Here is a 24,738-nt window from a genome sequence, read left to right on the forward strand (position 1 = left end):
CAGGCTACTTCCTCCCCAAGCCCAATGAGACCCAGTTCTCAAGCTGTCAGGCACAGGCTCTACTGCAGAACAAAGCTCCCCGCCCCCATCTCCCTGTATCTCTGCCTTATTTCTTAAGCTGGTGAGGAGGAAGGCTCTGCAGCTTATGGGTGAGACTGAAGGATGGAATTGAAAGTCAAAGCAGTTCAGGACTAACTGTGTGATGTGACAGCATCAGGAGCATTCTGTCCCCAACCTAAAGCCTCTTTTGATGACACGCTTCTCTTTTCAGAAATCACATTTCCAACCTATGCTCCTTCTGGGTGATCTTTTCATAGCTTCTACCTATGTTCTCACAACAGCTTCAAACAAAGCTTTCAAGTGTGAGTCTTGTTTTTGTGTGGCACAGAATGTCACATTTCCAGCAGGATAAGACCGAAAGATAAAGCATTGCTTCCCTTTGGAGGACGATTCCCCTCCCTACAGTGTGGCGGAGCTTTCTGCTAGGGATGAGGTTGCATGTGCTTCATCAATTCTTAACAGTTCTTTTTCTTCCTTTCTACCTTTCCATTTTGTTATCAAGGAAGTCTCACTGTATTGCCTAGGCAGACCCCAAACTCCTGGACTCTCTCAGCCCCCCTACCCCCACCCCAGGGCTCAGCTTCCTGGGCTGCAGCTCCTGGAGGAGGGCAGTCCCATCCTTGATAGGACGCCCTTGTGTCAGCCTTCTCTAGCACAAAAGCAAATGCTGCTGATGCTTTGCCACCAGTGTGACATTTGCTGTAGATTATGGTGGATTTGTTTTACTTTTGGTTTTCCAAGAATTTTAAACTTTTAAATTCATTTTTGGTCAGGAACATTGGTTAAATTTTATTAAAGTCTTTTAAAATTTTCTATCTGAAGAGATACAATATCTGAAAAGATATGGTAGTATAGTAACCTAGTGTAATGGATTACATGAATAGACTTCCTTACGTCATCACGCTCATTTGTTAAGATCTTATTTGGGGCTTTTTAGTAGCTGTGGGCCACATGGCCAGGAGCTATCATCTGAGCCATCCACTTTTCGGTAGTAACTGTGAACAAGCCTCCTGAGTGGAGCTCTGTTTTCCTTCAGTTTTGACCTGCTTCTTTGTGGTTTCTTGGAATTCAGTTGAAGAACACTCTGACCCTGGTGAGAAATCCTTCACTACCTAGGCTTTCTACAATGTGTAAAGTAAAACAGTAGATTCTTCTAGAATGGAGTTATATATAATATTCTTTTGTAATCTGGAATATATATTTATTATATATTGCCAAACGTTTCTTTTAACTAAATTAATGTACACACAGTGGGTTCCACCATGACATTTCCGTATATGTCTATAAAGTACTCCCACCCCGACCCTGCACAGCTCCATTCCCACGCCCGCTGAACCCTTCCCAATAAGCCCCTCTCCTATTTTCTTTTTCTTTTTATGAACTAGTGGAATCTACTATTTTATGCTCCTTAGCTTAATGCTCTTTGTATGTTTTCTCATTTTAAAATCCTACTTACCGATTTTTTAAGATTATGTGTGTGTTTGTCTGTGTATATATATGCACACCATGTGCACACCTACTGTCTTCGGTGGTCAGAAGAAGACATCAGATTCCAATGATTGTGAACCATGGTAGAGCTGGGAACTCAATCTTGGTCCTCTGCAAAAGCAGCCTGAGCTCTAAACTATGAATTCATCTGTCCAGTCCTCCTTATTTAAAAATATTACCCTTAGTTTCATTAATCAACTTTAAATCATATTTTTGTTTCAATGTTTAATTCCTTTTTAAAAAATAAATTTATCCATTTTCCTCCTTTTCTAATTTCTTGATTTGAATGCTTTACTTTTAGTTTTGGGATTTCTTGATCTCTAATGAACTCATTAAGACTCTAAATTTTCCTCCCAGTGTCACTTTGGGTCATCCCACAGGCCTTCAGGAACAGGCTCTCATTGTGCTCTTAAAACAGCCTATCTTAGAACGTTGGCTTAATCCAAGAACTATATAGAAGTGTGTTTTAAATTTCTCTCTCTCTCTCTCTCTCTCTCTCTCTCTCTCTCTCATCTCTTTATGTGATTCTGATTAGCCTGTAAACCACGCTGGGCTCTAACACACAAGAGATTTGCCTGCCTCTGCTTCTGGAGAGCTGGGATCAAAAGTGCGCTCTGCCACACCCGCTGCTTTAATGTTAAGGGTTTTGGCTTTGGTTCCTGTATTCTAAGTTAGGATATAAGAGCTTTCTATTGAAGACCTTCTGAACGTAGGATTCATTTGCATCATTTAGGACACACCCCAACGTCTTAGGTCTTATATTGGCTTCAAAGTTTAGCCCTGCTGGCTGCTCACTCTGTTAAGGGCTGCAGCTCTTCTCCCTTCACTGTCAGTTCACTCCCATCTTCATCTTTTTCATCGGCTGCTGCCTCTGTACCTTAGCCTCAGTTTCTTTAGCCTTCTGCTCAAGCACACTACGGTATTTCTATTCCAAAGTCCTCAAACACCCGGCTCCATCAGAATAGCTATAGAGACTCAGTACTTCCTGCCTGAAGCCTCTTCACTCTACAGTGCCTTCAACCACTTCTTCAAATGGAGCACCAGTGGGGTGGAGCACCTCCTCCCCATCCCTTCTCTCTTGGCCTCATCATTTTGCTGTGGGCCCCATAGCACCTTATGACCAACCCGATCTCTACATTTGAGGTGCGTTTACTGAATGGTTTATTTTTCCAGGACTGTGCACCTCTGTTCCAAACGCTACATGATGAAGTCCTTCCCTTGTGTTGTCAGTACTGTATTCTCTTTCCTGCTGTGCCCAGTAGCAGTGACCTGATGTCTCTGAGCCACCAGTGGATGGATGCCCATCAGTCCCTCAGCTGGCTGAGTTAATGAGCAAGTGGTTGTTCTGGCCCAAAGTCCCAGATGGAAGAGTATTATTCTACTTGGTGAACAAGCCTGAAGGCAGAATCACCACACAGTGAAGACGTCTGTCATGAATGGTGTTTTGTTTTGCCATATCTAATAAACTCTCATAACCTTTAATCCACAGCTGCAAGGCTTGGGAGAACAAAATGGTCTCAGGGTGGGACTTTGAGAACATTCTCTCAATTTTACTTCTTTTTTGTTACAGAAGGAAACATGTCTTGGGCTTGAATTTTTTCTTCTCTGACAAATCTCATCAATTGAATTAAGAACGATTTCCTTTGAAATTCCAGCCCTAAATGTGGGACCAAGGGAATATCAACAGTGAAATGTCTCAGACTCTGAGAACAGAACAAATGACCTAGTCCTCCCCTGGAAGGGCCGTGTCTATCTCAGCTGTGACACCACAATGAAAGTACTTGGGCCAGGTAAAGCTCTTGTTGCTGTGCAACCCCAGCACTTTGCATTTGATCCCTTGAACCACGTGAAGAAAGAGGATGACTTTCACAGAGTTGTCCTCTGATCTACACATGTGTATCATGGCTTGCATGCATGTGCATGTATGTTCACATATACTAAAAAGAAATAAGCAAAATTTCCAAAGTTAAGAAACCACTGAGGCTTCAAGAAAAGCTGAACTCTGAACTGGGGCTGTAATGTAATGCCTGCTGACCCTCCTTCACCAACAATATCTGAGGCTGTGTGGATGTACACAGCTGAGTGGCCGCATCCTGAGTGACACGCCTGTTCTGGAGCCTCTGCTCCTGGGCTCTCTTTCCTTTCTCCTTTTTTTGAGCAGCACCAGTGGGGACAAAGCCACTGAAGGGATCATATGAATGAACACAGGGTCTCTACCGAACAAGACCCTAGTGTGCAAAGGATGGGCTGAAACCTGGCTCGGGGAGTGAAATGTGACCAGCCGCTCCAGGAGTGGGGAAGGATCTGGTTTGGATTTTCCAACTCTTCTTTGGCAAGTTACTCTTTATGATGTGATGGATGATGCTTGGCTGAAGGGCTGAGATGCTGTGGCTGCAGATTAAATATATTTTCTCCAGTGACAAGTTAGATCATCTACTGATCAGCCTGGCTGTCCCGTGCACAAGCCCCCATCAAGGGAACACACGGTTTGGGGAAGGAGGCCACAGAGTAGTAAGGGCCACATTCTCCTGTTTTGTCTTTCACCAGTTTTATGACCTTGGGTCCCACTGATTAAATTCGTTGAGCTCAGTTCCCTCCTCTGTACAATCTATCAATGATCTCTAAACCCCTAATTCAAAACTTCTAAGATGCATTCTTATCTGTAATTCCCTCTAGCACACAATTCACATAATTCAACTAGGGAAATAAAAACTGAATTAGAAAAGTATATTCATAAGCTTACATATTAAACTTAGAACTGGCTTATTTAAAAACAAAACCAAAACAAAAGGCAGCTTCATTTGGTCTTAGGTCAAGGGCAAAAGGAATTTATCAATTGCTCCTCTGCTTCTGCTCTTCATGGACTTAGGGACCTCCACTGCTCTCTTCCCTGGTTTCCCTTTCCACCTCCCTCTCCACATTCCCTTGGACCTTCACTGAGGTGAGATTGTACCGTAGACTAGCCCCCAGACTCATCCCATCTTTTCCCTTCCATCTACTCCCTGGGGCCCAGGGCTTGCTAGGACATTTCCTGAAGGGAAATTTCCTGAGGTCCTCGCACCTTTTTGAGGTGAGAGGTGGGTCTGGAGTAGGCTCAGGGTCAAGGGCTCTCTGTTGGCTAGGGCTGCCCAGATGGCCCTTTGGGGAAGCCCTGTTGACTCACACACTCCAGGAGGCTGGAGTCAATTATTATATCCTTACTCCCCGGGCTGTGAAGAGTTGGGAAAGAACCTTTCCGGTCTTCATTCATTCAGTCCTGGAACTGATTAGAGAGCAACTGATTTAGGCAAATATACAAAACTTCCATCTTATCCAGATCTGAGTCTGCCTTGAATACAGGGCTTATTATTCAAGTCTGAAGTGGACTCAATGGTTTGTCCTACTAGGACCCACCCACCTGGGGTTCCCCTTGCCTAAGTTTTCTCAGGAGGCTCAGTTAGGCCCCATAGCAGCAGGCCACAGATCAGGTTTCTTGAAGGACAGGCCGGAAAGCAAAGGTCAGTCTTCTGTGTGGTCTCTGAGAGATGCTGTCTGAGCCTTTCCCACCTTCCTGGTTGGCTTTGTGATGGGTTGGTTTGAAATGGACTCTCCTTAGGCCCTTTAAGGGGAGATGTCGGTTTGTGGGGCAGCTAGCTATACATTGACTCATAATCATTAAGGACTTCAGTTCAAGTGTGAGGTGATACTGAGGAGGAGAAAAGGCTGAGATTCAGCAACTTACCTTCTTTTCCAACTTGCTCTGTCGTTCCCTTTATTGGATTATACCTTAAGCTACATGATGGGTTCTAAGAGGACCTGGATGTGGAACCTGCAGACTCAAGCACTGTCTCCCTCCCACTTAAGTCTCTGCGTGCTTTTGGACAGCTTAGCCAATCTTTCTGAAGATGGTTTATGTTTGAAGACAACAATGCCACATCTCTCATAAGGCCAAAGAGAGTTGCAAGGGGTAAGAATGCTAGAAATTCTTATTCTTTGTGTTTGTTCAAACCTTTGATACAGGGTGGGGTCAGGTCAGTAAGGGTGGGGTAGTTTATCAATGGCTGGGAAATGGAAGGTTTTGAGGTGTTTTTGGTAAGAATGGAAATTTGGGAGCATAAGAAAAGTAATTTTCAATACAGACATGTTTGGGGTTTGGGCAAATTCTCACTCTCATAGTTGAAAACATGCATGCAGGACAGTTCCAGAATAGGCACAGAGCAAAACAGTCACAGTGGTCCAGATATGTATTCCTTGTAGACATGATACTGAGGATTCTGGGATGCTTTTCTAATCTAGCCTTGAGAATCACAGTGAACATGAGACAGACTGTGAATAGAGCAAAGCAAGCTACTGCACGGTCTGTGTCATCCCTCTCATGGTCCTCTCTCTAGAGAAACAGATCACAGAAGAGCTGGATCGAGTACAGGGATCCTCAATTTGGGCTACGCGTTACAATGAACTCGGGAGATTAAACACAACACATATGTGTCTCAAGTACCTGACCTGGGATGGATCTTCTAGGTTTCAGGGCTGTTGGTGTTTGAATGTGTAGACCTCAGAGAGCAGTGTCACTTTACTGAGAAACTTTGACTGTCCAACTTTGCAGTTCTTCCCATGGTGACCTTGGTCAGATTTATAAGCCTCACCATACTTCAGTTTTCTTGTTTTTAAAAAGGAAGTTGGCTCAGTGGAACACACCTGCAGCCCAAGATACTCAGAAGCTGAGGAAACAGAATTGCTTGAGCCCAGAAAATTGAGGCCAGTCTGGGCAACACTGCAAGAACCTGTATAATAAATAAAATAAGGGGCTATGGATGTATTGGAGTGCTTGTCTAGCACACTTGAATTTAATCCATAGCATTGCAAAAATAACTTTGTTCATATGTGTATGAATGTGTGAATGGAGGTCAGAGAAAATCTCAGACATCATTCTACAGGTGCTTTCCACTTTTTTTCTTTGTCTTTGAAACAAGACCTCTTACTAGGTTTGCCTTGTAGAGCTCCAGGGACCATCTGTCCCTATTTTCCCAGTGTTGGGATTACGAGCACAGGTTGCCATATCTGGCGTTTAAATATATTTATATTATTTATGTGTACGTTACGTGTGCATGGTAAATATATGCCATGTATGTGTGGGTGTCTGAGGAGGCCAGAAGAAGGTGCTGGATCCCCTGGGGCTGGAGTTACAGGTAGTTGTGACTATAAGCCATCTGATATGGGTACTGGGAAACTAACTCTGGTCCTCTGAGAGAGCAACAGCAAGTGCTCTTAACCTCTGAATCCTCTCTGCAGCCTCATAGCCCTCTAAGGAATCAACCAACCAAAGCCACTGGGCCCTTGGAATTGCATGCCTGTCTTCATGCATAGAAGACAGGTCCTTTACCAAATGAGCTCCCTCAGCTCACCAGGAAAGTAACTAGTGGTTTCAAGCAGGGCTGGAATGGTAAACTAAGTCACAGTGTTCTGACTATCGATTGAGTCAGGGCATGCAGCAGGCTTTGGAGTTTTAATTCAGCTGTCACTCCCTTGCTTCTCTCCCTTCAGCCCCTGGTTTTCTTGGATTCTCTCTTTCCTGCTCTTCTTCCCTTAACTATTCCCTTCTTTCCAGCTGTCCCTCACCTTGCCCAGTCCAGATGCTTTCTTCTTCCTAGTCCTGGACTGGACCTTGCTGAGGATTTATTAGGGATGTTAGCAGAGTCAACCTAAATTAACGAGACGCCTGACCAGTGGATGACTTGAGGCATGGAGTGGTTTACTGCTTCTATCAGAAAAGCCAGGATGCAGTAAAACAGAAGCCTTGCAAATGTTTCAGATAGATGTCGTCTGCCTGCTGCAGCGCATGTTGCTGCGGCACCCTCCCTCTGACGCACTGAAACAGTCTCACACTTCCCTGTTCAAGCAATGATTTCACACTAATCAGTGCTCTCTCTATGGTAGATAGCAAGATGATTTAGCAGGATGATGGAAAGGGAAACCACAATGAAGTCAAGCCTAGCCAGTGTTTGCTAGTATCTGCCCATCAAGCAGCAACTCCACATCAACATTCCTTAGACCCCATCTCCACAAGGCCAACCCCTGAACATGGACACATTAGGGGCAGGCAGGTGATGCTTTCTCTATGCTTAGTTAAAGCTAGATTGCCCCTCAATATGGGGTCTCCCAGGGAACAGAGCCTGGGTTGATTCTATTTCAAGGTCTTTGAGGATGCAAATGGGTCTCTGAATTCTCTCCTGGCCTTGGGAAGTCCTGGTGACCTTTCTAGCTCTGCTGTACTCAAGATTCAGCCCTGTGCTCTGCCCCTCTCCTATTTCATCAGGACCAAGGGGCACTCTACTGTGGTTTGTCACTTCAATTTAAGGAGGCCACTGCAATTCTGTTAGTTCTGTTTTGGACAATTCCGTCAGGACTGATGGCTGGCTGAGGTCGGGGTATAGGGTAGAGGAAGAAGGTTTAGTGGAAGGAGATATGAGAATGTCCTCTTCTGAGTGTACCTCAGGTCAGATGCACTGCTGCTCTCAATGCACCTGGCGACTCTGCCTTACTCTGGGAGGAGAGGAGATGAGAAAAAGGAAGGGCTGAGAAAAGGGAGCCTAAGAGCACCTCTTTGCCTTTAGACTCATGACAGCAAACCAGGGGGTAGCCTTGTCCGCTTTAGATACCCCACTCCTGCACCCTTTCCCATCTTCTTTGTCCTTTTTCTCTTTCTTTCTTCCTTTCTTTTTCCTTCTTTCTTTTCTTCCTTCCTTCTCCCTCCCCCTTTCTTTCTTTTTCAGAAGAACTTGTAATCACAAAAGGAAGATACGACTTTCTAAACACCTAAGGTTCCTATAAAGTTAAGGGAATTCTGGGAGGGGGAATCCACAGTCCTAGATTCCCCCCCCCCCCCACTTCTTGGGGGCCCTGGGCTAGGGGATTTTGAGCCTCCTACTTTGGCTCCTCCTCCTTCTCTGTATCTCTTCCCTTTGGGTTTTGTTCTCAATCTGCAACTAATCCCCTTAAAGTGATAGCTGATAAAAGGATTAGCTGAGAGCTCCCTAGGGGTATTTATATTGTAGGAAGGGATTTTAAGGACGGTTGGTGGAATTTCAAGCCATTCGACTGGCAGGATGGAGTGGAGCTACTTCAAATGATATCACACAGGAGAAAGGGGAAATTAGCATTCACTGTGTGCATAGCAGTGTCCCAGGCACAGTGCCAGAAGCTTCATATAATGCTATTTCACTTGCTTGGGGAGCTGATAAGGAAGTTAAGACCCAGGGAGGTAAATAATTGCTGCAACCACACATCTAGGAAGTGGGGGAGTGGGGCTTTTAGACTCTCCTGTGTGGTTCTGGAGCTTTCTCCTTGGCCTGTCCATAGCTGCTGCACCAGATGAGAAGTTTCTTTGGGGTCGCATGGCACCTTGCGCCCCTGTGTCTAGCCTCCCTGTTAGATGACCCGAGGATCCTGGGTTCATTCATCCCCACTCGCAGCTGAATGGTGCCTATCTGGAAGGCTGCCTGGGGTCACCCAGAGTTTAAATACACATTTTGAGAGTCCAAAATGATAAAGTACTCTGAAAAGCCACCCGTGACTGACTAAGGAGCCTCTTCCAAGACTGCCAGTGTGGACAGGAATGACTCAGCAGCTCAACTTTCAGTCCTGTGTCTGTCTCACACGCCACTGTTTGCTCAGTTCCAAGATGATGGCGGCCTACCCAGCCTGGGTGGAGGAGGAAGCTTTACTCCCGGAGCAGTTACAGATAAGAAGTCTCCTGTGCTCTGCGAACCAGAGCCTGCACACATCTTCTCACATGTATGTCTAGCTCTGGGGAGACTTGGAGATGTTTCATTACTTCCTCACTGCTCCATTCCTGCCCCCAGTTCTCTGGTTTTTAGTATTTGGGTGCCAGCTGCAAACTCATAAGTAGACCTCACCCCTATCATACCAAGTGCATGAGGTTATAAAAGCAGAGAATGAATGGAACATTTCTAGATAACTCTAATTGAGTCACTGTTCAAAGCCATTGGGCTGCCTCCTAGGCAGGTAAAACCCATTAGATATGTTAGTACTTAATAAACCAGCTATTACTCTGTGACATGGCCATCGCCTCATGGGGAACAGGAGACATGATAACACTGACTTCCAGCTCAAGAGAAATTAGATGCCCTTGTTTATTTCCAATATCTGAAGAGCAGTTGGACAAACAACTTTCTCAATGGGGAAGGAAGTTAAGTATTTAGCAGGCATAGAAGAAGTAGGAAGCTGGTATAATGCTGAGGCTGTAGCTCAATGGGAAAGCCTGTGCTCAGCATGCACAAGGCCATAAATTCAATCCCTAGGATGACCGAACACCAAAGCTGGGCTATTGCTATCCATACTTATTTTAATGTCTAAGTTTCAAAGTAGTTTGGATTTTTTCTCCTTTTCACGTAGTAACTGCTATGGGAGATGTTCACAGATTGAAGAGGATATGAAGGCCCTAGTGCTAAGTGGAGTCAAGGGTGTGACTAGTGTAGGGCTCCAATTAGACACAAACACTTCTTTGCCAGAGAAATGGGCTATACCGTCCACTGTAATTTACAGAAAGCAGCCTGTAGTAAGCATGACACAGACACCCAAGGTATGGGCATAGAGGAACACTCCCAAACCTGGTGCCCCAAGTGATCTGCAGTGGGTAATGGGGTCTGAGCTGCAGAATGAGATGTTTTGTAACTCCCCTGAGTGAGTGTCTCTCTACTTGAACCACACAGAGCAAGTGCCCATCTGCTTGGCTGTTTCTCTAGAGCAAGAGAGGACACTGGATAGTAGTCCAACAGCTTCAAATCCCTCTCATGAGTGCATGAATGTTTGTGCTTCACCCCTCCATGCTCCTGCGCATGTGGAGGTCAGAGATTGACACTAGGTGTCTTCCTCACTCTCCATCTTACTTTTTGAGAAAGGAAGGGTTTCTCATTGGCTGTGGTGCCTGCATTCAGCTAGCAGGGCTGGCCAGCAAGCCACAGGGATCTTCCTGGCTCTGCATCTCCAGTGCTGGTTTCATACTCAAATGTCACAGCAGAAGGCTTTTTACATGGGTGCTGGAGATCAGAACTCACATTCTAATGCTTGCATAGCAAGCACTTCACTGACTAAATAATCGCCCCAGCCTGTTCTTACAACTTTTCTTTGTAAGAAAACCATTTATCTCTCTTATGACCTGGCTTATGATGGTATCTCATTAAGTGGAAACATATTTACTTAGCCATTTGAAGTTTACTGTCTAATTTTGTGGGGAGCTTTGCAAATCATTGTGTCCAGGTGCTTTTTATATGACAGGTGTAAGAACTATAACACCAGCCTTCAGCTTATCACCAGCCCTAGGCCTTGCCCCAGCCAAGCAAGGGGTCTGAGAAGGTGGCTCAGTGGGTAAAGTGCTTGCTAGTTAGTTAAAATTGTATCTTAAGGACATTGAATATTAGTGACAATATATGAACATTCTTAATTATAAATATATATAGGCCACATGGAAATAGTTATGTTTGATAGCTTCTAAAGAACCCTAAGATCAAGGCAATTAAGATCCTTCTTCATCTCAGTGACTCAGCAGGCAACAGAATTTCACAGGGAAGGGCATAATGATGATGATGAGGAGGATTGCTGTTCTGGGTGGGGGAATGAACCCAATTCTGCACATGCTCAATGTGGGCTCTGTCACTGAGCTATACCTCTGGCACTAGCCTGGGTCTGAACTTGGCCTTATTAATTAGTAGCTTTGTGACTAGGCTCTCTGAAGTTGCATTTTCTCCATCTGTAAACTGGGGTAGTGGTCACGTACAGCTCCAGCAAAGACATATCAGAGACTAGGCATAGAGCATATGTTCAGGACCTCTGGGATACTCAACAAACGCAAGTTATTGTTGCTGTTTTACTTATTATAAGCATCTGTCAACTTATCCTAGGCGATGTGCTTTGGCTGCTTTAAGTCCTATAAATTAAGAAGTCTTAATTAAGTATCCCCCAGCCGTAGTCCATGATGAAACCATGGGGCCTCAAGCTGTTGACTTGACAGAACAGGTCAGATTGACAAATAATATCAAGTCAAATGTATAACTATGGGAACACAACCTCCTTCTACCCACTCAGCAGTCAGTCACTCCAAGAACAGTCGTCTAGAGCTGTTTGAAGAAGGAACATTGCTAGGTCTGCAGGAAAGAGCAGGGGACACTCCTTAGGTGGTTGGCACAGGACAGACTCTAGAGAATGAGGAGGTTGAGGACTCCCTGTCTGTTGCTGCTGTAGGGATAGTTGCAGTTTCTCTATCACTCAGACGGCAGTGGCAATTTGCCTTGAAAAATACATTGTAAAATCCAGTGAGTTTCCTCCCTCAAATCTTAAAAAGTTTAGAATGAATTGAAATGGATTCCAAGCTGTTCTGAATTAACAAGCCCTTTTTTTCTGTTGGAGAGTTCCAGCTGGACCTTCCTTGGCTTTTTTTTATCACACGACAGACACTCAAGGGGGCAAAGTGTCCAGTGGAGTGTCCTGGAGTTTGCCAGATTTCCTGGGCTTCACATTTGGCACTGGGCGTGGGGCAGGGCTTGAAAGCTTGCTAGAGAGGCTGGCATGGGTCTATGGCGCCAGTTGCAAACATCTCCTTGCTGGACTCAGTTTTATTACTCTCAACACTACCGACCCCCCCCCCCCCCCGCCCTGCAGTGAGACTAGAGGGTGCAATGGAAGCTGTTATTTGCTGGGATTACAAGGAAGTGCTCCCCTGGCTTCCAGGTTCAGGTCTTAAGGAAGGAACATGGGGGTGGGAATGCGGGCTGCAGCTACCAGCTGCAGAGAGTGAACTGTGATCTTCTAGCAAGGAAACAGAGGGGATAGGGCTATCCCAGCGACAGGACATTTGGCTTTTAGCCCAGTCCTACTATTCAATAGGCATCAGATCTTGTACAAATCCGAGTTCAGGACACTTATTTCTCTGCCTATGAAGTGAGAATAAAAACCCCTGTGCCCCACTGGGATCCAGGGAAGACTGACCACTGCTCTTAAGAAGTGCTACACGTTGGCTCCCAAGCACTACCATTCTTTTTATTTCATTTCTTGATCCAGCTCAGAGGAGACAGATGAGGAGACTTTGAGAACTAGGTCATCTCTCTCAGTAAGCTGGCTGCAACAGCTGAGTACACAAAGAGTTGCTAAACCCAGTTCAAATCTAAGAACCAGATCAACGGGTCCGCAGTGTTCAGTGGGTAGTAACACTTATTTCCCCAGCAAGTCCTGAGTTGGGTCAAATTGACATTTCTATCTACAGTCTTCCTCTTTGGTCCCTCTAACTGCCTCCCCAGCTCTGATCCTCTCCTTATACAGTCTCATCTTCCTCATTCTTTCCCCAGTTTGAGCACCTAAGTGCCTTCACCAGAGCTAAAGTTCCAGCTCAAAAGGGCTCCTATGACCCTTGCCTAAAGCACTGCTTTCCAAAATCACTAAAGCAACAGACTTCTGAAGTGCTGAAGAGATAAGCGCTCTTGCTGAGACTGGATAGGGACAGAAGCCTGTTTTCTGGATATAACCGCTCTTGCTGAGACTGAATAGGGGCAGAGCCCTGTTTTCTGGATATAATTGCTCTTGCTGAGACTGGTTAAGGACAGAACTCTGTTTTCTGGATATAATCGCTCTTGCTGAGATTAGATAGGGGCAGAACTCTGTTTTCTGGATATAATTGCTCTTATTTACAAGATGTTTTCTCGGAATTTTAGAATAAAGAAAAACAATCAACAAGCAATGGCTAATTTGGAAACTGTTTCTAATAAAGCTGGGCTTGGGTTATTGATCTCACATCTATGGATGATGAGAACTTACTGGAAGTCAGTCCTTGGACTGGGAATGGCAATTGGGCAGCTTTTGTTTGGCCTGCACACAACCAGTCTCCTGAGTAAAGAGGAGAATCACATTCCTGTGAGCTCTACAAACATGGGCCAATTTTACTCTTTTCTGTTGCCTGTATTTGGCCTTTATCTATAATTTCAACTTTGGTTGGGGAAGGATTTTTCCTTTCTGTGATGTAGGAGCATATCAGTGGTTAGTCAGCTGCTTTGAGGAAGTCTAGAAATATTCACAAGGTTAAAAGATCTTAATAATCTGGCAGCCTGCTACCTTGGGATATCTTCCATTGTTGTGTGGATGAGATCTGAATCCTGGCTTTTGTGAAGACAAAAGGAACTTCTTTATACAGAGTACTTGTCACTGGTGTTATTCTCACCTTCATGAACTAGCACGAGCTAATAATTACAGCATTAAATCCATGCGCATTGTTTATTGTGTGGTTTCTCAACCAACTAACTAATGGTGTATGCCTGTATATGTGCATGCATGTGTGTATATGTGCACATGTGTATGTATATATGTTTGAGTATATATTTTTATTTCTGTGGTGCTTGGAACCTTTGCATGTATCAGACAATCACTCTTTCACTGAGCTCCTGCCTCAGTCCATCATGATTGTTTCGTGTTCACACTTTTCCTATTTACAAAGTAAGATATTTGAATGGATTTTTTCCAAATGCTTCCCTTAGTGTCTATGGATATAAATGACTGCAAACTTTATGATAATGATGAAATAAAAAGACTTTAAAATGTTCATAGCTTTGAATTCAATTTCTGGAAATTTACAATGACAAAATCATCTGAGGTTAGACAGAAATTTATATAGAAGAATACTTAGCAATTAAAATATAGAACACTTTCCAAAGAAAAGCACAGCCTATATCCCAGCACTGAGGATCAGGAGTTCAAGGCCAGTCTCAACAACATAATGAGTTTAGGGTAACTTGAGTCCCTGTTTCAAAAACTTAAATAATGAAATAAACAAAAAAAAATATAAGGGAACACATTTTTCAGCACTCTTCTATGTTTTTGCTGTCATTCAAAATGAAATAATAATATATAGGGAGATGATTTGATCTATAAGAGACTCTTTATAAAATAGAGTATTTTATGGTCATTATAGTCATTAATGGTGCTTCTGGGGCCGGAAATCTAATTCAGTTGTAGACATGCCTGAGGCCATGAGTTTAATCCCTAGTACCAAAACTCCTAAAAGTCAACCACTCAATTCCAAAAACATGTTGATTCAGTGTGAGGGTGTGCTGAGCTTGGGCAGTAGATGCTCTCTTGTCAGTGGTCACTGCATGCCTGGTTCTTGGTTCCATCCCAACTGACAAAGACAACACAAAATTATCTTAAAGTGAGTGACCACTTGATACTGCCTAACCCTTGCCATACTGCGTATCTCTCTGCTCCCCAGTCACATAAGGCAACTTTGTTTTCACAGAATAAACTTGGAGCATGGACTCTAGAAGCAGACAAGCAATCCCACTGCATCTTTCTTTAGACATGTTTCACTTACTATGTTGTCTGGTTGGGCTGGAACTCATAGAAATCCAGGCTAGCCTTGAACTCATAGAGATCTGCCTGCCTCTGGAGTGCTGGTATTAAAGACATGTGACATTATGCCAGACTACATCTGACACTGGTTATGTCGCTGCGGGCAGGGGCACATGCCTTCCAGTGCTTCGGTTTCCTCACTTAAAAAATGGCACTCACCTCACTGAGCTGTGGTGAGGATTTGTGTAGGAAGCGCTCAGAACACTATCTGGCATTAGAGGTACCTCCTCGGTGTTGGCTCTTACTGCCCTTAGTAATTACCATGCACCTTACTTGAAAGCATCTGCTCTCCATTGCACAAGACTAACCATCAGATCATGCTTTTTATACTAAGCAACAATACACCTTTACACCTATAGATTCCCCTTTCCTACAGGTAAGTTCTCATAAATAGGTTTCTGAACAGTTCACACAGAACGTGCATCTAAAGTCAATTCCAATATAAGACTTCACCATTTAAAAAGCAAAGTTTTGTTTGTTTGTTCTTTTAAAACATTATGTAGCCTAAGCGGACCATCAACTCAAGATTCTCTTGTCTCAGCCTCTCCAGTGCTAGGATTCTAAGTGTGCACTATTACATCTGGCTCAAAGCAATTTTTACAGAAAGAGATGAAAGTGGAAAGTTCTACTTACCTGGAAACAAGAGAGAGAGAGAGAGAGAGAAAGAGAGAGAGAGAGAGAGAGAGAGAGAGAGAGAGAGAGAGAGAGAGAGACCCTTAAAAACAACATTTAATATAAAATGAGGCTTTTGGAGTTGGTTAGTTAGATCATGTATTTGCAAGGCAAAAATTTCGATAAACTGCCAAGTAGCTCAATTTCTTTCTCTGTGGTGTACTCTTGGTTCAAGTGAATTGGTAATCACAGCTAAGAGTCTTACAAAGGCCCAAAAGGGAAGCCATAAGAAGCCAGATGAGAGAGAAGGTGGAGTTTAGCATGTGTACATTCCCTGATTCCTGATGCAAGGAAGGTGGGGTGGAAGCATTAACTGGGCCAAGATCACACACAGTTGCCTGCTCTATACCACAGGGGTATTGTCAAAGTCAAGCTACATGCGTCATTACTAAAATGAGCTGAAGACCAGATAGGCCTTTTGGGAAGGAAGAGGGAAAGACAAGGAAAAATAACGTGAGAAAAGAAAAGAAGGCATTTGTTTTTCAGGATTGGATTTGGCCAGAAAAACAAAACAAAACAAAACAAAACCCAGTGTGATGAATAGAAACAAGGAGCCTGGATCCCCACAGCCTTCACTCCGAATGTCTATGGTATTCAGCTCGGCAGTGACATGTTCATGGCACTGTGCCACCGGCATGTTCTGCACAAGCAGAGTCAGTAAGAAGGAACACAGAATACTGAGAAAATGCAATCCCACCACCATCCCACCTTTTTCTAAATCTAAATCAAAAGATGAATCTTACCTCCACTGAGAATAATGACAGCTATAAATATGGCCAAGTCACTGTCATCTAATTCCAGTGCATTGAACTTCACAGCAAACTCAAACTTGGGCTCCATAAAGTCACCAAAGGGCTTCCGCAGGCTTTTGAGGAACTCCCTGGTCATGAATCCTTGACCCTCTGATATGAGGACTCCATCTTTATTCATCAGGGAGGCCAGCATTGTATAGATGATTTCATGGACACCGTACTTGAGCAGAGTCACTTGGTCATTCAAGTCAAGGTTAATGAAACCAGGGATGTTTTTGGCATATTCTGTGATCTCTTGAACGGCTTCCACAGATCGAAACTGGCACCCTTGGAAAATGCGGATGGCCACTTCTTTGCTCTGCTCCTGCAAAGGGGTGATGTGTTTGAACTTGATTTTATCTTCTCCCATCATTAAGGAATTCATGTCGTAAATGACAAATGGCTGCAAATGAAAAAGGAAAAAGTGGTTGAGTTGGTGATTCCTTGTTCTGGGAGAACACCACCCTAGTCCAGAGCCCATAGATGTATTGCTTTGCTGAGTAAAACTGTGAAGGCTAAAGGGACTTAATCAGGAGAAAGGGCTCTTCCGATTCATCACTGTGATCTGCTGGGGTCAAACATTCCACTGACGCTTTTCCTTCAACTTATACCACCACTGTGTTACTCTGGAACTGGCTAATAGCTTCGATTTGTTAGATTTTTAAAATGACAAAAAAAAAAAAGATTTTTTTTAAAAAAATGAATTTCAAGAAAATACATATTCAATCTTTTTTTAAAACAAAAAGTAGTTAAAGCAAGTTATAATTGAAAAAAACCCACGTGAACATAAGCTAATCTTGCAGCTTTAGATCAAATTTACTCAGATCACAAGGAAACACAGTGTACATATAAAATATATTTCCCTATTAAAAAATCACTCAAAGCAGATTAAAAATATTGAGCCAAGAAAATGTCTATTTCTTTCTTTCTTTCTTTCTTTCTTTTTTTTAAATGCTCTGGAAGCCATCTGTTTCAGAAAAAGCAGCTGTAGGAGGCCTGTGGGCAAAACACTGCAAAAAGTAGTAAAGTAAAAATGGATTTTAGCTTTTTTAATTTTTATAGTTTTGAAAATTTAACCATAGAGCCCCATGCGTGCTAAGTAAATGCTCTATCACTGAGCTGCAGTCCCAGTCCTGAACTTAAATTTTAATATATCCATTCTTAAGGATCAACTAATAAAATGAATGCATCAATTACTCAGGTTTGCAACAGGCTGCTTTCAAAAGCCACTCGTGTTTGCCATGACACTCTGCTCTCTGTTCCTTTGTACAGAACAGCCACAGGCTTATGGTCGTTGTGAAAGTCTCGAGGCTGAGCAACTAGGAAGAAGGAACACTTTGCACTTATTACATGCACTGGACCCTAGAAAGAGCTAACCTCAATCTTATTAAATATTATATTTTTGAGCACTGGAATAAAAACTGAGGCTATTATTAGGTTCTATGATTAACTTTTCCCCCCAGAGATTTATTTTTATTTTATTTGTATGGGTGTTGACTTGTCTGCATATAAATGTACTATGTATGTTTGGTGCTTGTATATGTCAGAACACTGCGTCAGATCCCCTGGAACTAAGGTTACCGAGGGTTGTAGGCTTTGTCAGCTGTTGTGTGATGGCTGGTTAACTATGTAACTTAGGGAAAGCTATTTACCCTTCCAAAGTCTCAAGGTGTTTTGCTTTGTTTTGTTTTTGTTTTTTGAAACAGGGTTTCTCTGTGTATCCTTGGCTGTCTAGGCTGTGACCTCAAATGGTACTGGGATTAAAAGCGTGCAACATCACTGCTAGGGAGCTGACAAAATTGGAGGTTTCTGTTTCTTTTCTAGAGGAGAGTCTAGCTGCATTTCTAGTGTGTATGGAGGCAGGGTGTGTGCGTGTGTGTGTGTGAGATATGTGACACACGATCACACATGATCACATATTCTCTGATGCACTAAAAGTAATTTCTTTTGAGCAGAGGTTCTGAGAGCTAAATGTCAGGATTGGGGGGTGAGGTGCACAGGCGATAACAGTAGCCAGCTTCAGGATGTTCTAGCCAGAGATTTCATTATGAACTCTTGCAGATAAGAGTCCCTGATTTTCAACAAGCTCATTCTGTTCCACACTGAGGACTCCTAGACTCTGAGGAGATTTCCAAATACACACATTGTACAAACTCATCAGAGTTGAGTTGTTCTAGAAACACTGCTGCCCTCAATTCACGTCAACCACAGTGCTCAACACACCTGGGTGGGGGTGGGGGGACTCGGGACTCAGAGGCCATTTGCTTGCTGCCTTTGTGATTCTTCAAGACAATTAGGAGCAAATCTGCTCACTGTTTTTCAGACATCCTGCTTCTGTTTACCCCAAGCAATTGTTTACTCCACAATTGCCATCATTAGTAAGAAGAGGATAAAGAAAGGCACAGTCATTTATATCAGTCAAAATGCACTATTTTATTCCTGAATTCTGATCAGATTTTAACCTTGAGAAAAAATTTGAATGTATGAAGATTTTACATGAGCTCCCTGCCTCCTCCTCCTCTATTGGAGCTCTAGGAGCCTTATAGTGTATTATAATTTATATTAACAAAATGTAAACGACTTAAACATTTTTAAACAAGGTCTCACATACCTAGGCTGGCCTTAAACTTGATATGTACCAGAGGATTATCCTGAACTTCTGGTCCTCCTGCCTCCACCTCCCAAGTGGGGGGATTAAACAGGCACTACCACACCTGGCTCATGCTTTGCTGGGGATTAAGTACAGGGTTCCAAGCTTGCCACACCCCTGGCCCCTTGACTTTCTTTACTCTCATGAGAATATGAATGTGGACAACAAAGAAATAAGTTCAGTCAAACATGTTAGACTACAGACAACATGAACAGAAAAGCATCACCTCAGCTGGGCATATGGTTCCCTATACAGCACTTGCCTAGAATGCTCAAGGCTCTGAGTAAACTATCTTTCACACCCGGGGAGACTGTACCCAGAGCTACCCTTTCAGTTTTTGGGTGAGCTTCTGCTCAGTCATGTGGGTTCTTGGCAAAGCATAAGCATCAGATTCTTTCACCTCCAAGTAAGCGATTTCTCTGGAACTCTGCCCTGGTCCATCACCCTTGTGATTCTCCTTGACTTCCCCTGCCCCTCATATAAAGCCCCAGGTTCCTGTTTTTGAAACTCTAGGATAGCTGAGCATAGGGCACCAAATCCTGCTAATTTTCTCTCCCAATTTAACAACAATGTGACTTTAACCCCTTGGCAATCAGTGTTGGTCAGGATATCCTGGCAGTAAATATTCAAGGACAGAGAAAAGAGGCAGCACCCCCACCATCATGCCAAACCAGTTTTTTTTTTTTTTTTAAATCCCTTCAGCATTTCTGACATTTCTGAAAAAGTGGGAAGCCGGCAGAGAGTTCTGAACACTGACACGCAAGTGAACACCAGTGGAGGTTTTGTTGTTGCTTTTCCTAGTTATGTTTTAATATGCTTTTTTTTTTTGACCCTGCATAAGTTCTTTCTGCTTCTATGTGGTTGTGTCAAACTGTGAGAGTGATTCCCAGGCCACCAGCTTACCAGTTCTCATACCGCAAACCATCCACGAAGGCACCACTTTCACATGTCACTGAGACTTCCCCATCCTCAAACCCACTGAGAAAGCAGCGGCTCGCCTGCTTATTGAGAACTGAGTTATTAATGCACTACAACATAAACAGCTTTCTTTTGGTGCAGTATTCTACATAAAATGAACTGTATGTCTTGGATCACATTTTTGTATTTTGTACAAAGTCAACTGGTGCTTTGGGTTAATTTATACAGTGTCTTTTGATGACACACCATTTGCAGGAAGAGTCACATTGTCTTCAAAATTTGACTAGTTCGAGTTTTTAGTTCGAGTTTACAGTGTGTTTACCTTCAGAAATGGCATCAAATGGCTAGGTAGGCACCCTTACTTACCAGTAAAGAAAACAACAACTAGACATGCTCAGAGGCCCATCTAGGTTTTTAGGGTTCAAAACGCATGCACGGTCTAAGAAAAATATGCAAATGATGAGCACAAAATTTCTCTCAAAACAGTAGACACGGCTCTGGGAACAGGGTTCTCTGCTGCCCAAGCTTTGCTGGCCATAGAAGGATCATTCTTTCCTTCTCTTTCCTTAGTGCTAGGGATTGGACTTGGGGCTCATAAATGCTAAGCACAGCCTGTAACACTGTGTGGATGTGCCTCTTCGTGAGCCATCAGCATGTTAACATCTGAGTTATAGAAGGGCTTCTACACAAAGTGCTAGGTCAGCTCCTCTTGACTAATAAAACAACCCATTCAAGGAGGTAAATAAGAAAGATCGACTAATACAGCTCAGGTTATTCTGAGTAATTTCTCTAATTTGCCACACACACATCTGCATATTAGCTGACCTGTTCACAGAAAATCCCGTGATAATAACAGTATAGAATTACAGCTGAATGGGAGGCCAGGAATGGTGCTGCTTGCTTGTAATCCTAGTATTTGGGAGGTAATGACAGGAGAATCTGAAGCTTAAATTCATCTTGGCTACAGAGAGAATTCTAGGTCAGCCTGGGCTACAGGCGACCCTGTTTCCAAATCAAACCAAACCAACAACCAATACCAGGTTTGGGAAAACGTGGGCCTCATTTCAAGGGCCTTTTCAGATATACAGATTTTTCAAAGAAGAACACTACCTTCTTAGAGCCTATCTTTTGAATATGTTTCTGCCTTCTTGTTTCTTGGCTTTCATAATGTTGGGCATACACCTTGTCCTCTACAATTAAAAAATGCCAACCCAAGTACATTGGTTTCCTCAACTTTCTTTCTGTTCTTGCTCCTCCTGTGTTTCAGTTTTGCTTTGTTGAAACCATGGGATCCACAGGATGCAAAAGCTCTTCTGAAAGTACACATCGCTACTCTCTAAGTGTGAAGAAACTTAAAGTTCAAGAGTTCTTTATATCGAACCCTGGCCGAGAACTGGCATATCCTCCTGACTCTCTTCTTTAATACCCTCTCCCAGCTTCTCCATTTATTTTAACTTTTTTTTCCAGTACACTCGCTTTTCTGGAAAGAACAAGGGCTTTTAAACCCAAGCCCTTCTGTGCTGAGGTCCTTGGGCAGTGCCTTTTGAATGATATTTCTTATAAGCAAGTGCTGCTCGTGATGGAAGTTAAGTTAGAAAGTCTACCAGATGTAATTCTGTGTTCCCATGTGGTCTAGTGATTTAAGACAAACAAATAAAAGCCTAAAAAAATTTATTCACACTCAAATGAACCAACTCATAGCCATAGCTCTTAAATAAATTGTTCAATATCAGCCACTCAGTAGATGAACAAAAGTACTAGTCAACTCAATCCAACAACAAAAATAAATGAATAAATAAAAATAAGAAGCCCAAATTCTTTCCTCCTCAACTATACTGAATATTATTGCTATTGTTTGGTGTTGGGAATGACACCCTGAGCCCTGTATATGCAGGCAAGAGTTCTACCACTGAGTTATACACACAAACCTAGAATAATTTTCTTTTTGTTTCTTCTCTAAAAAGCATTATTAGTTCAGATCTATCATATTGTTAGCTACTACTAAAGACTCTAATCATAAAAGGATTTATTTATTACTATTGATAAATGGATCAATGATGTCAGGAACCTAACTTGAGCAGCCTTGGAAATTGTTCAGTACTGCCTCCTGCTTTATTCGTACGGGGCTCCTAAGTCTTCTTCAACAGCTCCCTCAATACTTCTCTCCTCAGGGGAGGATATTCTAGTTCATTCAGGCTCTTCAAAGATGAAGGGATAGGCTATGCTTTGTCTATCTGTAAGGACATGGCTTAAGAAGATATATCTTTCCTATTATTTGACTCGGTAAAATGTGATGGCCTCTGTATATGTAGAAAGCATAAATGTAAATGGGCAGAGAAATATTTCCACAGCAGTTTACAATTCTGCTTGGGCTTTATGATTCGGTGGTTTTGGATTTCATATACTATTCAGAATGATCATTTTTCTAATGGCACCAGTTTGCCCCTGTTGTTAAAGAAAAAAGTGACTTTACATGTGCCTATCATAAACAACACGATACCTTGGAACCCAAAGTCCAATACAGTATAAATAAAATGTTTTATTTCTTATTTATAGTTTGAATACAGTCAGGGCTTCAGCAGGCATCACCCTTAGGTATATAGTGAAGAGTTGGCAGGTATACCCAGGGGTTTTCTAGTTATTGTTTTATGGCAAGCCATGGCACTGAGAATGGTTTTTGAAAACCACTCTGTTTATTTTCATCAACAAACACGGGATCACGTGACCACTGCACCAGCGTGGTAGTCAAACATCCCAAACTTCCAAAGTCCATTTAGTTATCAAACTGCCTTCAAGAAATGAGGACTCTAGTTCCAGCCCATGTATGGGCTTCAGAGATCTGTAGTATTTCTTCAGTGAGGGAAGGACTGTAGCTGAAGCAAACCATTGGATGAAAATCAGGTGGTGGGGAAATGGGTTCCACCCTGTTTGAGAGCAGAGAAAAGGCATACTGCTCCTAAGAGTTCTTTAGTGATTCTGTAGCTCACATCCCCTTGAGCCTAGAACACCCAGGCCATACTCTTGAAGGCAAGATGATGAAAATTATTGGTATCTTATCCCAAAGATATGATGTTAAAGTTGATAGGGTGAGAGAAGGAACACTTAATTTATCTGTTTGAAAGGTGTGAGTGTCCCCAGGGGATAAGATATAGAAGGAGGAAGTGTAGCTGAGGAGGGGAGTGGCCCTTGCTGGCCTGGAGGCAAGGGCTGTGAGGGCAGCAGCTGGTGGGTTCCTAACAGGCTCTGGTTAAATTGAGCAGTGAGATAAACGTATAAAGAATGGCCTCTTCAGTCCATCATTTCCTTCAGAAGGGTTCTGGGTAATTGGTCATCCACTACACTGAACAGCCTCCCCCAGGCTTGGCCTAACTGATGCCGCTGACATCAGCTGCAAGCTGTGCGCATAATAAGACCTAAACTGCTCTCCTCACAGCCTCAGCCACTTTCTCACATCCCCCACCATCTCGAGAGGCCACACTTCAGCAAAACTTTCCCTATCAATGCAAATCTTAGCTTTCACAGTCCTGGCCAAGAGATAACATAACACCCCTGAGATAGATGCTATCAAATGAATAATAGGACCATGCTGATAAAGAGCAAATCTCACTGCAAATCACATTTTGGGTTTCTCTTCCATATTCTCTACTGAAAAATTTCTTTCCATTGGTGCACAGTTTGATTTCACCAGATAAGGAGAAAACAGTGCCAAACAATTTGATTTTAGTTCTGTATAATCAGTGAATGAGTTTTTTATATTTGACTGGGCCTCTTTTTCTTTTTCGAGACTTCAACTGGAGGCAATTCTGTCACTATCCAATCACTAATGATGTCTAGTTAGATGAACAAATATTGGGATAGTGAAAAGCCCTCTGTTGAAAGTCCATAATTTCAAAGGGCATAAGCAACAGTCTTTAATTCAATTAAACAAATAGTCTGAGTAACTACTATGGGCAAGGCACAAGCCTACTTACTATAGGGAAAAATGACAACCCTTGGCCTCTGAATTGAGAAGTCTATAATCAAGCTTTTGTAGCCCCTTCCTTAAATAGCTTAATAGCTATTTGTTTCACAAAGGGCCTCCAATTATCTTATTTTTAACTCAAAGATTCAGAGCCAAAAAGTCAGTTGGGATGAGGTTTCCAAGGGATTTCTAGTGGTTTGGTCTCTGCGTCCTTCAGAACAGAGATAGGAATACATTGGCAACCCATTATATAAATTTAAATTATTGCCTATTAGGGTAGTCTCTCTCTCTCTCTTCCACCTAACTTTTAAGTAGTACTAAATTGATAAGATTTCCAGCATGGATTTCAGGTGTGCACTGGAGGTGAGGCGATAAGAACCCAGAGCCGGCAAAATGAATGGTAAAGCTGAACTGGCCACTATGGGACTCCTCGCCTTTCAGCAACCCCCTCCCCAGAGCCTAGCTCTGAGATCCCACACTCCAATCCTCTTTCCTGCACCTGCTCTTGGCAAGCTGTTGCAGTTTGCCTTCAAGTGTTCACTCTCGTTAGTCATGTGGCTTCAGTCGTCCTTTACTTTCTTCCTGGGAATGAAGTCAGAGTAGCCGTGTACAGGTGTCTTCATGGCTGTTTTTGGTACTTAGTAGACAGACTGCACTGTACTATGTGTGATTCGTGTTCTGTGGTCCTGGGAATAGCATACTGAGAGTGTTCCCAACTAGAAGTCAGAGAGCTTACATCATAACCTTCAGTTTCCTATGTGCTTAGGCCTCTCCACTTCAGTTCCTTCCCCTTAAATAAAGGTAGTAAT

The 24,738-nt window shown here is 43.0% G+C and overlaps 1 protein-coding gene across 5 annotated transcripts in view; it reads right to left on the reverse strand.

The window, feature by feature from the left end:
* Pparg (peroxisome proliferator activated receptor gamma) overlaps nt 1-24,738 on the reverse strand; it is a 125,640-nt gene that overhangs the window by 519 nt on the left and 100,383 nt on the right. For all 5 annotated transcript variants that reach the window (XM_085686884.2, XM_085686885.2, XM_085686883.1 and 2 more), the window contains one exon: nt 16,353-16,803. In XM_085686884.2, coding sequence (XP_085543010.1) covers nt 16,353-16,803 — 451 coding nt within the window. The remainder of the gene's footprint in view (nt 1-16,352; nt 16,804-24,738) is intronic.

This window comes from Myodes glareolus, chromosome 3 (genome assembly GCF_982192425.1).
Source record: "Myodes glareolus chromosome 3, mMyoGla1.1, whole genome shotgun sequence".
In the NCBI taxonomy this organism is placed as follows: Eukaryota; Metazoa; Chordata; class Mammalia; order Rodentia; family Cricetidae; genus Myodes; species Myodes glareolus.